The sequence below is a fragment of the Rhinoderma darwinii genome, chromosome 13 (genome assembly GCF_050947455.1).
Source record: "Rhinoderma darwinii isolate aRhiDar2 chromosome 13, aRhiDar2.hap1, whole genome shotgun sequence".
Taxonomy (NCBI): Eukaryota; Metazoa; Chordata; class Amphibia; order Anura; family Rhinodermatidae; genus Rhinoderma; species Rhinoderma darwinii.
In genome coordinates, this window is record NC_134699.1 from 44,417,385 (window position 1) to 44,430,603 (window position 13,219).

The 13,219-nt window shown below is 41.4% G+C and overlaps 1 protein-coding gene across 1 annotated transcript in view; it reads left to right on the plus strand.

The window, feature by feature from the left end:
- MYO15B (myosin XVB) overlaps positions 1-13,219 on the plus strand; it is a 101,986-nt gene that overhangs the window by 27,869 nt on the left and 60,898 nt on the right. Inside the window, exons 3-7 of the mRNA XM_075846653.1 lie at positions 4,122-4,179; positions 4,889-5,019; positions 10,588-10,683; positions 10,766-11,001; positions 11,079-11,248. Of these exons, the coding sequence (XP_075702768.1) occupies positions 4,122-4,179; positions 4,889-5,019; positions 10,588-10,683; positions 10,766-11,001; positions 11,079-11,248 (691 nt within the window). The remainder of the gene's footprint in view (positions 1-4,121; positions 4,180-4,888; positions 5,020-10,587; positions 10,684-10,765; positions 11,002-11,078; positions 11,249-13,219) is intronic.

Below are 13,219 nucleotides of genomic sequence, written 5' to 3' on the forward strand. Positions count from 1 at the left end.
TTTTTATAACCTTTTATCACGTCCAGTTTTTTGGGGGGCTAAGGTGACCAAAAAACAGCAATTTGGGCCTTTTTTTTCAACTGTTTATTTATGGTGTTCACCGAGCAAGTTAAATAAAGTTATGTTATTATAGTGGACTTTTACAGACGAGGCGATACCAGTTATATTAACTTTCTTTTTTTTGTGTTAACATTACTTTAGGCAAAAAATGAGACAAGGGATTTTTTGGAACTCTTAGGCCTCATGCCCATGAACGTGCTTTTGCGGCCGCAATTCCCCCAAAAATCCACGGGAGAATTGCACATTCATTTCTATGGGGTCATGCACACGACCGTAGTTTTTACGGTCCTTGCATGGCCCGGGAGCCCGCACCGCAGAAATAACGGACCTGTCTTATTACGGCCCTGTTCTGCGGTCCGGGCTCATTGAAAATAATGGCACCGGCCATGTGCATGGCCCGCGATTTCCGGGCGGCTCGCGGCTGACAGTCCGCTGCCGGCTGACCCGAAAATCACGGCCGTGCACATGGCTACGGTCGTGTGCATGAGGCCTTTATATATATTTACAGAACAGGGGTTTTTTTAATTTGTTTTTTAGAAGTCCCCCTGGGGGACTTGACTCAGTGATTGTTGGATCGCTTGCACTTTATACTTCAATACTAATGTATTGCAGTTAATCGCGATTTTGACAGGCTCCTATTAAGCCTGGATGTACATTAATAGGTGTGCAAAGATGGCACACCTGAGTACCTTCATTAGGCCCCCAGGTTGCCATAATGACGATCGGCACACCGCGATCGCTCTGTCCGGAACTCCGCTCCTGCAGAAGCCCCTGGCGTTACTATCCATATATGAACATGGGCTCTCTCTAGGAGCGGACTCCCTGGCCAGATTTTCGGCAAAGCTCTGGCCGTGGATTCCGCTACTAAAGAGAGCCCCTGACATCCCTGTCCATACATGGACTGCGAATTCAGGGGCTCCTCCAGGAGCAGAGTCCCCGGCCACAGTGTTGCTGACCTGATGCTCTGGCCTGGGATTCCCCTACTAGAGGGAGCCCCTGATGTCCCTGTCCACATATGGACAGGGACATCTGTAGCCTTCCTGGACTGGAATCCCCAGCCAGAGCATTGCCGATGCTCTAGCCGGGATTCCGCTCCTGGAGATGCCACTGACGTCACTTTCCATAAATGGACAGTGACGTCAGGGGCTCCTCCTGGACCGGAATCCCCAGCCAGAGCATTGAAGGTGCTCTGGCCGGGATTCCGCTCCTAGAGGGAGTCTCTGAAGTCCCTGTCCATGTATGGACATTGACGTCAGGGCTTCTCCAGGAGTGGAATCCCCGACCAGAGCATCAGCAAAGCTCTAGCTGGGGATTCCACTCCTAGAGGGAGCCCTAATTGTGCTATCTAGATGGCACTATCTACAGGGGGCACGTAGGTGGTACTATCTACAGGGGGGCATGGGTGGCACTATCTACAGGGGGCGTAGGTGGCGCTATCTACAGGGGACGTGGGTGGCACTATCTACAGGGGACGTGGGTGGCACTATCTACAGGGGACGTGGGTGGCACTATCTACAGGGGTCGTATGTGGCACTATCTACAGAGGGCGTGCATGGCGCTATCTAAAGGGTTCGTGTGGTGCTATCTAAGGGGTTCGTGTGTGGTGTTATCTTCAGGGGACTGTGTGGCGCGATCTACATGGGGTGTGTGTGGCATATATACAGAGGGCACTGGTGCACTATATACAGAGGGCATTGTGACATTCCCTATAGAGGGCACTGTGGCATTATCTACAGAGGGCATTGTGTCATTTTCTACAGGGGTTGTGTGGTACTTTCTACAGAGGGCACTGTGTCATTATCTACAAATTAAATTCATCAGTTTTTAAAATGGACAGTGAAACACGAATGCAAAACAGGTCACAATCGGCCGTCACAAACAGAAACACGGACATGGAATGGATGCAAAACAGCTGTCAAAAACTGACCTAGATGGTCGTTTTTAACAGCCGACACCCGGACCCTGTCGTGTGAATAGAAACAACAGCAATCCCGGCGTGGTGTGGGGTGGGTAGGAGATGCGGGGTGGGATTGGGTAGCTGGTAAAGGCACCAAAAACTAACACCTCCCAAAAATTAGAGCTAGTGTTTGGCCCCTTTGCAGGTTCACAAGGCTGCTTCGCAGATCTGAGGTGAGGCGAGTGGACAGCAGCTGCCTTCTGGGCTCTCCCTCTCTGCGCCAGCCTCGGCACTGCACTGAAAATTACACACGTGACATTACAATGTGTGTGTCAGACTTCAGTATGGCACTGAGGCCGGAGCAAAGAAGAAGAACCCTGACATGCCAGGATCACGTCAGAAGTTTTGTTAAATGACAAGTAGACGACATGCATCTAATCTATCATGTATCCAATCTATAACAAACTATGCAGCACTCTGATACAATTGGCACATTTTAGACCCTAGACTACCTTTTTGGTGGAACATTGTGGTAAAAACTGATGTTAAAAACAGATGGTAAAAACTAATGACAACTGATGGTTTTGCAGTAAAAAATGGTGAAAAAGCCTGATGACAACTGACACATTGTTCGAGGCATGTCGTTAAGGGATTATGTAAGAAAGGTGCGACACCCATCATATATAATTTGCAAGGGTATACATTACATAGAGCCTTCCCATGGAAGTGTGTACCTGCCACAAGGGTCCACAGTAACCTCCACATTACCAAACAAGGGAGGGGAATCATCCAAATGTCTTGAGAGTTGCACCGGAATAGAAATCTTTTTACTTTCTTTCAGTAGCAATGCCACATGTATACATGTTGTGTTTGGTAGTGCAGCTGAGCCCCATTCGATTTAATGGAGCTGAGTTACAATAGCTTATTATTTTAGCTTGATATTTTCGGGCTTTTGAACTAATTACTAGTTTTCCATAGAGTAAGGCCGGGTTCCCACATAGCGTAAACGCTGCGGAATTTCCGCAACGGATCTCTGTGCGGAAATTCTGCAGCATTTATAGTAGCAGCAAAGTAGATGAGATTTAGAAAATCGCATGCCCACGCTGCGAAAAAACCCCCGCAGCGGAAATGTTAATAAATTGACCTGCGATGCAGAATTTAATTCCACTGCATGTCAATTTGTGCTGCATTTTTGTTGATTTTACGTTGCGGGTTTACCCTATTGAATTCAATGGGGATGCAAAACCCGCAACAGAAAGCCAAGTGTTGCGACTTTTGCAGCATATTCGCAGCGATTACGCTGCAAAAATCGCAACTACGGAAAAAATAAATACATTAAATATACTTACCCAGAACGCCCTTCTTCTTCCTACAGTCCGGCCTCCTGGGATGACGTTGAATCCCATGTGACCACAGCAGCCAACCACAGGCTGTAGCGGCAGTTACATGGAATGATACGTCATCCCAGGGGGCCGGCCTGGATAACATCAGAGGGCCGGCCTCCTGGGATGACGTTACATCCCATGTGACCGCTGCTGCAGCCAATCACAGGCTGCAGCCTCATCCAAGAAGTACGGACCGGACTGCACAGGAGGGAGCCGTCGCCATAATTACGGCTTACGCAAGTATGAGTGTTTTTTACAGCTGCTTTCCGCAGCGGAAATTTTGCCGGAAAAAACGCACCACAACGTGGTGCGGTTTTCGGACGGAATGTGCTGCGGCTTCCAGGTTAGATACGCTGCGTGGTTTTTACGCAGCATATCCGTCTCGTGGGAACCTGGCCTTATGGTCTCAAGTTACGATGTTTTAAACTTACAATGGTCATTCCGGAACCAAATAATATTGGAACTCGATGTAACACTGTATTTTTAGAAACTAATTTTGGAAACTCAATGGGAGTGATTCATCAAAACTGGTGCAATGAATAGGGGAACAGTTTCCTATATCAACCAATCAGATTGCTTCTTTCATTTTCACAAAGGCCTCTAAAAAAAAAAAAGAGAGTTGGAGTCTGATTGGTTCTATAGGCAACTTCTCCGCTATTCCTTGGCAACCATTTTGATAAATCTTCCCCAATATTTGTCAAAAAATTAAAATGTTTGAAAGCATAGATATAAAATCAAGCTACAATACTAATATGTTACTATTTTCATCTCTTTTTAAGGACCTTTCAGCTCTGGATGTGCCTGCTGAGCTAGCTGCTGTTTTGAACTCTGCACAGGGTGAGCACAGTGTTTGCAGCTCCAAATACATGGAATAGAAAGCAGTATAGGCACATTCATATTAAAGTTAGGTGTCTTTAAAGGGAACCTGTCACCAGCATTTCACCTATTGAGCTTTACTTATCCCTCACTGGCCGCTGCTTCTAAAAGTTCATTGCCGTTATCCCCTCTCCTAAACTCCTCCTCCGACTGTAAATAACATTTTGCACTTTTTATTGTAATAATCCGGTGTCCCTTTGTGCGCACACACCAGAAGAGGACATTAATGCACAAGTGCGGGATTTTGTGTGCTGGGGAAGGCGAGGAGCTGTCAATCAAAAGTAAGGAGGCGGGGTCAACTCGGAAAGACTTGAGGAATGAAGATATGACTCGTTTCAAATTTAGATTTGACTCTTTTCAAACGAAGATTTGATTCTTTTCTGCTCATTAGCATACGGTGTGGAAACACTAAAAAACTGAATACTAAAGGTTCAGAGCGGACTAAGAAGACAATTATAGGTTATATAGAAATGATTTTTCACCCACTACCACCAGGTATTGCTGGTTTAATAGGTGAAATGCTGGTGACAGGTTCCCTATAAGAAGTAGTTGTATTAGATTTGTGTTTTTAGGCTAATCATATGTATGTAAGTAAATCTTCTTTTGTTGTCTTTATAAACTATGTTACTATTTTCTAAGCCAGTAACTTCAATGTGTTATTGTTTCACAGCAAAGTCTAATGCACAAGGAACGGGAATCACAGAGGTACCTCCACCTCAAGTCAAGGCCCAGTTCGTCTTGACGCTTCCTCCTGACATAAACAATTATCCATTGTCCATCTTCATTCGCTCCTATTTCAAGGTAGACAATCATGTTTATCTTTTATTTTTTAATTAACCTCTATATATTATTTCCACTTACCTACAGTCTGAAACAAATTTTGGTTTTCACAAAATTTGCTGTTTCAGTGTTTTTAGATCTTTTAGTCAGATGTTTCTATGGTATAATGAAGTACAATTATAAAAATGTAATGCGATTTTAACCCCTTGAAGCACCATGACGTACCGGCATGTCATGGTGCAGGGGGAGAATAATGGAGTGCGTTTACAGGCTGAGTGCGCTCCATACGCTTCGGGTGTTGGCTGTGTTTTACAGCCGACACCTGGGAGTAATGGCCAGGAACAGCGATTGCGCTGTTCCTGGCCATTTAAGGGGCACGGCCAGACGTGGTGGAGTTTTTCCACTGCAAATGTTGGTGCAGATTTGGGGCAATTATGCAACGAATCTGCACCAACATTTGCATATATGACAGGTAATTCAGACGTTGCAGAAAAGACAGCGGACATGCCACATATTTCAGTTTTTGCATTGCAAAGGCTTAAATCCGCAGTGAAATTCTGCTTCTTCTCCGCAACAGTCAGTGCATGCTGCTGAGGGAAAATTCCGCACCGCAGCCTATGGTCCACAGCGGAGTGTTCCGCAACGTCTGAATTAACTTGCCTAAAAATGTATTGAAACAACTGTAAAAAAACGGCCGCTGGAGAATTCCACTGCGGACTGTCCGCAACGGAATTCCACAGCAATTCCACCACGTCTGGCCGTGCCGTAACCCCTTAAATGCTGCGGTCAATCGCGACTGCAGCATTTGAGGCATTATAGAGAGGGGAACGTCCCCCTCCGACAGCTCATCGGCGGCCCCATAGGGCCATCGTGGGTCGCCGATGGTTGTCATGGCAGCCCATGGTCTTCATGACGGCCTCCAGGTCTATACACTGACTATACGATCAAACGATCGCTGCTTCAAGTCCCCTAGGGGGACTAATGTAATGTGTATAAAAAAAATGGTGAACATTTTTTAGTAATGTAAAAAATAAAAATAAATAAACAAAATCGGTATCACTGCGTCCTTAGAAGTCCAAACTATAACAATATAATATTATTTAATTTGCATGGTGAACGCCTTAAAAACAAAAAATATAAAAGACCAGAATCGCTGTTTTTTTGTCAACTTAGCGATAAAAAAATGTAATAAAAAGTGATCAAAAAGTTGTATGTACCAATAAAACCACTGCTCGTGCCACAAAAAATAAGCCCTCACACTGCTCAATCGATGAAAATATAAAAATAAAAAAGTTATTACTTACAGAATGTGGGGACACAAATCTTTTTTTTTTTTTTAAAAGGAGTAAAACGCAACAAACTCAAATATTATCTCACCTGCTAATTCCATCGACACAATTAATCTCTCAGAAAAATCTGGAGAGGACATTTCAGCGGAGGATATATCCCAGACCAACCCGGAGGAGAAACAAGCATGGGAAAAGAATTAGAATCCAGATCAATTAACTGTGGAAACACTACAAAAAAATGTTGGATAATTTACATCTGGGAATCCCAAAAAACATCAAAGCCATGGCAACAGAATTAAAATCTGAAAAACAGCAACTGGGAGTGCGCACTGCAGTAATAGAAGAACAAACGTCTAATTTAACAGTAACGTGTAACGCTCTAATAGATGCAAATAAAGCTTTAGTCGATAAGATGGAAGTTCAAAATATAAAATTGATGGATCTTGAAGACAGATCAAGACAAAATAACTTCCGACTGAGAGGTGTCCCTAAACTCATAACAGATCCTGATCTGTTAAGATATATCTGGGACTTGATGTCTACGCCATGGCAGAAGCTACAGACACAGATTTAATGATAGACCAAGCACATCGCTTAAGAAAACAAAGCAATATATCAACGAGTTGACCAAGAGATGTTATTGTTAAAGTGCACTTTTTTCAAATCAAAGAGGAATTCATAAGACCTGCCCGACAAAAAAGATAATATACCTGAAAAATACATAAATATCTCTATATTTCAAGATTTATCACCTACTACATTAGCTGGACAAAAATAATTTAAAGAAATAACATCAATCCTACTAGCAAAAAATATTCAATATAAATGGGGATTTCCGACTAAATTAATATTTTCGCGAGGTGACAACATCTATACATATTTGAATACAAAAGCCGCAAGGGATATGTTTGAAAAAGGCAAATGAAATAACGTTGAGGAAGAATTCCATCAGTATTCCAGTCAAAATCCCAGAAGAATGGACTAAATTGGCATCTTCTTCTACGAAGCATTGACAACTTTATAATAGTCTATCATAAGGAAGAAAAAAAAGAAATAAAAAATGTAAGATGAATTGTATAGTCTAGATGATATATATATATATATAAAAATTTTCTTTCTCCCTTCTCCCCCTTTTTTTTTTTTTCCTCTCCCTTCCACTCCTATCTTGTCTTCTCCTTGTAAGCCCAATTTGTTCACTTGTTTGAATGAATTCTCAAAGTGGTCCATATTGCGACAAAAGGACGCGAAGATTAACATCCTCTAAATTAAAGGATGAATCCCAATTTAAGAACTTGGGGCGAAATATTTCCATACTAATAGAAAGGAGTTATATATTAGAGGAAAGCATAACACACATCTATACCTCATGTTGTGTTTTTTTTTTTCTTCTCTTTTCCTCCCTCCATATTACGCTGTATACATGGATACTGGGAAAGTCTTATATAGTGCTCTAAATGCCGTTAAATCTTTATTGTTTAAATGTTATGGGGTTAAATTCCCCTCAAAAACGTTTTATGGCATGGAGAGACATTCTGAACTCAAAGTGTAATGTCGCTTTCTTGCAAGAGACACACCTCCTCACTAAAGATGCGACTAGATTTTCAGATAAAAGATTCGAACAGGTCTTTTATGCCACTTCTGGCCAGATGACTGCTGGAATGCTAATTGCAATTAAAAATGATATAAGCTTTAAACTTAAAAAAATGTAATGTGACATGGGCAGATATCTTATATTATCGTGTAGCATGCAGAATTGTCTATTTACATTCGTAAATGTTTATGCACCGAATGCCGGACAATATAAATTTCTGAGCATCTTACTATCTAAGATCAGAAAAGAAGCAAATCGGTCATATTATTGTAGCCCGCGATTTTAATGCAACTATAAACCCTGACTTGGATGTTCAGTCTAAAACATCTAAAGGAATTAATTAAATATAAGAGAGTTAGTCTCTCATGGATAGCAAGAATTAATATAATTAAGAGGAATATATTACCCCTAATACTATATGCATTCAGATGTATTCCGCTGTTCTTTCCTAAATATTTATCTATGGAATTAAACTCACAAATCCTTAAATTTATCAGAGGATATAAACGGGCAAGAATTTGGAATCACATTATGTTTAGTCATATGAATAGAGGGGATACCAGATATAGGGGCTTATCAAATAGCAGCATTACTGGAGCCTCTAAAATATTACTGGCTTGAATATACTGATGAACCGTGGGTTCAGATTGAATGGATGCAGCTAGAAAAAAAATTTCACTTAAAGAGGCTCTGTCACCAGATTTTGCAACCCCTATCTGCTATTGCAGCAGATAGGCGCTGCAATGTAGATTACAGTAACGTTTTTATTTTTAAAAAACGAGCATTTTTAGCCAAGTTATGACCATTTTTGTATTTATGCAAATGAGGCTTGCAAAAGTACATCTGGGCGTGTTGAAAAGTAAAAGTACAACTGGGCGTGTATTATGTGCGTACATCGGGGCGTTTTTACTACTTTTACTAGCTGGGCGTTCTGACGAGAAGTATCATCCACTTCTCTTCTTTACGTTAGGAAAACTATATAAAGTTTGGATCACCATAATCATATTGACCAGCAGAATAGAGATAAATTATCGTTTTTGATGCAAGGTGAAAGACGTAAAAATAAAACCCAAAAGAAAATGGAGGAATTACAGTTTTTTACAATTCCACCCCACAAAGATTTTTTTTTCAGTTTTACTGTACATTATATGGTACTTTAAACAATGTCAGTAGAAACTACAACTCCTCCCGCGAAAAAAAAGCTCTCACACTGAAAAATAAAAAAGTTATGGCTCATAGAAAGTGAAACTCGAAAATAAAAAATAAAAAATGGCTTGTATTTCAAGGGGTTAAACTTTTATTAACAAATGCATCAAGTTTAAGCAAAGAGAATATTTAAAGTGTTGAACCTTCTTTTTTAAGACTTCTGCAATTCACCCTGGCATGCTGGATATCAGCTTCTGGGTCAAATCCTGGCAGATGGCAACCCATTCTTGCCTAGTCAGTCCTTGGAGTTTATCACTATTTCTGTGTTTTTGTTTGTCCACCAGCTTATGGAGGATTGACCGCAGGTTTGGGATCAAGACCTAGGGATTTTCCTGGTCATAGACCCAAAATTTCCGTGTTTTGTTCCCCGAACCACTTAGTTATCACTTTTACCTTGTGACATAATGCTTCATCATACTGGAAAAAGCATTGTTCATCATCAAATTGCTCCTGGATCATTGGGATAAGTTGCTCTTAGAGGATGCTCCGATACTATTCTTTATTCATGGAAGTGTTCTTAGGCAAAATTGTGAGTGAGCCCACACCCTTGGATGAAAAGCAACCCCACACATTAATGGTCTCAGGATGCTTTACTGTTGGCATGACACAGGACTCATGGTAGTGCTTTCCTTTTCTTCTCCGGACAATCATTCTTCCAGATGTCCCAAACAGTCTGAAGGGGGCTTCATCAGAGAAAATAACCTTACACCAGTCCTCTGCAGTCCAATCTCTCTACTTCCTCCAGAATGTCAGTCTGTCCTTGATGTTCTTCTTGGAGAGAAGTGGCTTCTTTTCTGCCCTTCTTGACACCAGGCCAGCCTCCAAAAGCATTTGCCTCACTGTGCACGTAGATACACCGACACTAGCCTGCTGCCATTCATGAGCAAGCTCTGCACTGGAATTGAACCGATCCCATAGTGGAATCCTCTTTACCAGATGGTTCTGACACTTGTTGGACTTTTTGGGTGCCCCGAAGCCTCCTTCAAAGCAATTGCACCTCTCTCCTTGAAGTTCTTGATGATCCGATAAATGGTTGATTTAGGGGCAATCTTACAAGCAATAATGTCTTTGCCTGTAAAGCCCATTTGGTGCAAAGCAATGATGACTTCACATTTCCTTAGAGGTAACCATGGTTAACAGAAGAAGACAAGGATTTCAAGCAATTAGTCTGCTCTTATAATTCAATGAGCATAATAGAGTCATGACAGCTGCCCTGTCCTCATTAACACCTTCTCCTGAGCTAACGAGAATAATGTTAGCATGTCATTGTGTGTCAGAGCTGAAAGTCAGTGGAAATAGGGTTTTTGTGATTAAGTTAATTTTCATGGCAAGGAATGACTTTGCAATTAATTGCAATTCATCTGATCACTCTTCATAACAATCTAGAGTTAATGCAAATTGCCACTATAAAAACTGAAGCAGCAAACTTTGTGAAAACCAAAATTTGTGTCAGTCTCAAAACTTTTGGCCAGGACTGTATGTTTCAATTCTGTAACTTTTCAGGACTCTACTCTACCACCCTTGGGACAACCCCTCCAGAATCCTCTTACTCGTGTTTCACAAAACGATCATGGAGTTGCACTGGAGCTATATAAACTGGTGAGAGACACACTTATTTGTATATTTGTCACGTAAAATTGGTTAAGCTTACTACTAACTGCCGTTTCTGTACTCTTATTAGGCCTTGCGTTTTGTGGGGAATACAACAATGCCCCCCTGGCAGCAGAGGATCATTGGTAATTACATTGTGGAACGCTGCTTGCGCCAGCCTTCACTTTCCGATGAGGTGCTCTGTCAAGCAGCATCTCTTACAGTGCAGAACAACAATGAGGAGCAAATTCAGCGGGTATGGCTCCTGCTTTCTGGCCTACTAAGCTGCCTTATTCCTTCGCCAACACTAGAGAAACCTCTGCTTAAGTGAGTGACTTAATGTGATCAGTATTAACATACATATAGCTTACTGTAAAGTAACAATAATTCTCATTCTTACACAGATATGTCTCAGATCAAGGCTCTGAAGGGTACAAGGCCATATGCCAAAGCAAAATCCTTAGAGCTAAGCAAAACGATTTTAATACAGTCCGCACACATGCCCTGACTCTGCTGGAGTGGACAGTTAATGAACGAAAGGGGAAGATGGTAATGGACATCTATACTTACAATGGTGAGTTTAATATTCTCTTTGTAAACGAGGTGCACAATAATTCACACTAGGATCATTCTGTTTCACAGTTCTTATGCTGCTCACTGCAAATGTACAAAAACCTAGGCATTTGTATTCAAAAAAATTCTTCAAGTATATAAATGCAAAAAAACCAAGGTCTGAACATGTAAGACCCCTGAATAGTGGTAATAGGGAGTTGGTCACAGGGGATCAAGAGAGGGCAGAGTTTCTAAATGGGTTCTTTAGCGCTGTATATACAACAGAAGAAAGAGCAGCTGATGTAGCCGGTGCCAGTGCTGTTAATACATGAATTAATAAAGATAATTGGCTGAATGTACTGTAGATATGGTCCAAGCTAAGTTAAATAAAATAAATGTGCACAAGTCTCCGGGACCAGATGGATTACACCCTAGAGTTCTTAAAGAACTTAGTTCAGTTATTTCTGACCCCCTCAACATAATATTCAGAGATTCTCTAGTGACTGGTATAGTGACATGGAACTGGTGCAGGGCATATGTGGTGCCTATTTTCAAAAAGGGCTCTAGGTCTTTCCCGGGTAATTATTGACCAGTAAGCTTAACATCCATCGTAGGAAAGAAGTTTGAGGGGCTATTGAGGGACTATATACAGGGGTATGTGACAAAATATAGTATTATAAGTGAGAGCCAGCTCAGTTTTTCTAAGTACAGAAGTTGTCAAACACACCTAATTTGTTTTTATGAAGAGGTGCGTAGAAGCCTAGACAGAGGGGCCGCTGTGGATATAGTGTTTTTGGACTTTGCAAAGGCATTTGACACTGTCCCTCATAGAGGTCTATGGGTAAATTAAGGACTATAGGTTTAGAAAGTATAGTTTGCAATTGGATTGAAAATTGGCTCAAGGACCGTATCCAGAGAGTTGTGGTCAATGATTCCTACTGTGAATGGTCCCCGGTTATAAGTGGTGTACCCCAGGGTTCAGTGCTGGGACCACTATTATTCAACTAATTTATTAATGATATAGAGGATGGGATTAATAGCACTATTTCTATTTTTGCAGATGACACCAAACTATAGTATTGTTCAGCCTACGGAAGATGTTCGTAAATTGCAAGCAGATTTGGACACACTAAGTGTTTGGGCATCCACTTGGCAAATGAAGTTTAATGTACAGTAGATAAATATAAAGTTATGTACTGTATCTTGGCACCAACTATCTCCATGCATCATATGTCTTAGAGGGAGCTACACTGGGAGAATCACTTGTTGAGAAGGATCTGGGTGTACTTGTAGATCATACTGTCACAGCCTGACAGAACAATTAAAATATAAGTTTATTGATAGACTATTGATAAAAACTGGCTCATAAGCCCAATAGTCTCTAAACAGGCACAAGCAGGCGGTCAGAGAGGGGAAGCGATTTCGGGTACTAGGATATAGATCCACCTGAGGACCGCAAATCTTTCCTTCTTATAAAATATTTCACTGACCCCTTGCTCTAAATTATAATCCTACGCGTTTCAGTATCCTATGTTATGGGCGGCCAAGACATTAGAGTCGTAAAACACGCCGGGAGACCAAATAAGCACAACAACAGTGCAAACCGGCCAAGGGATAGTGTAATCCCTGATGATGTATCCCATAACGTAGGATACTGAAATGCGTAGGATTATTAATTTAGAGCAAGGGGTCAGTGAAATATTTTATAAGAAGGAAAGATTCTCGGGTGGATCTATGTCCTAGTACCCGAAATCGCTTCCCCTCTCTGACCGCCTGTTTGTGCCTGTTTAGAGACTATTGGGCTTATAAACCAGTTTTTATCAATAATCTATTAATAAACTTATATTTTAATCGTTCTGTCAGGTTGTGACAATATTACTACTATAGTGAACGTAACGTTATTATTGACTATACAGTGAATTATTACTTGTAGATCATAAACTAAATAACAGCATGCAATGTCAACCAGCTGCTTCTAAGGCCAGCAAGATAT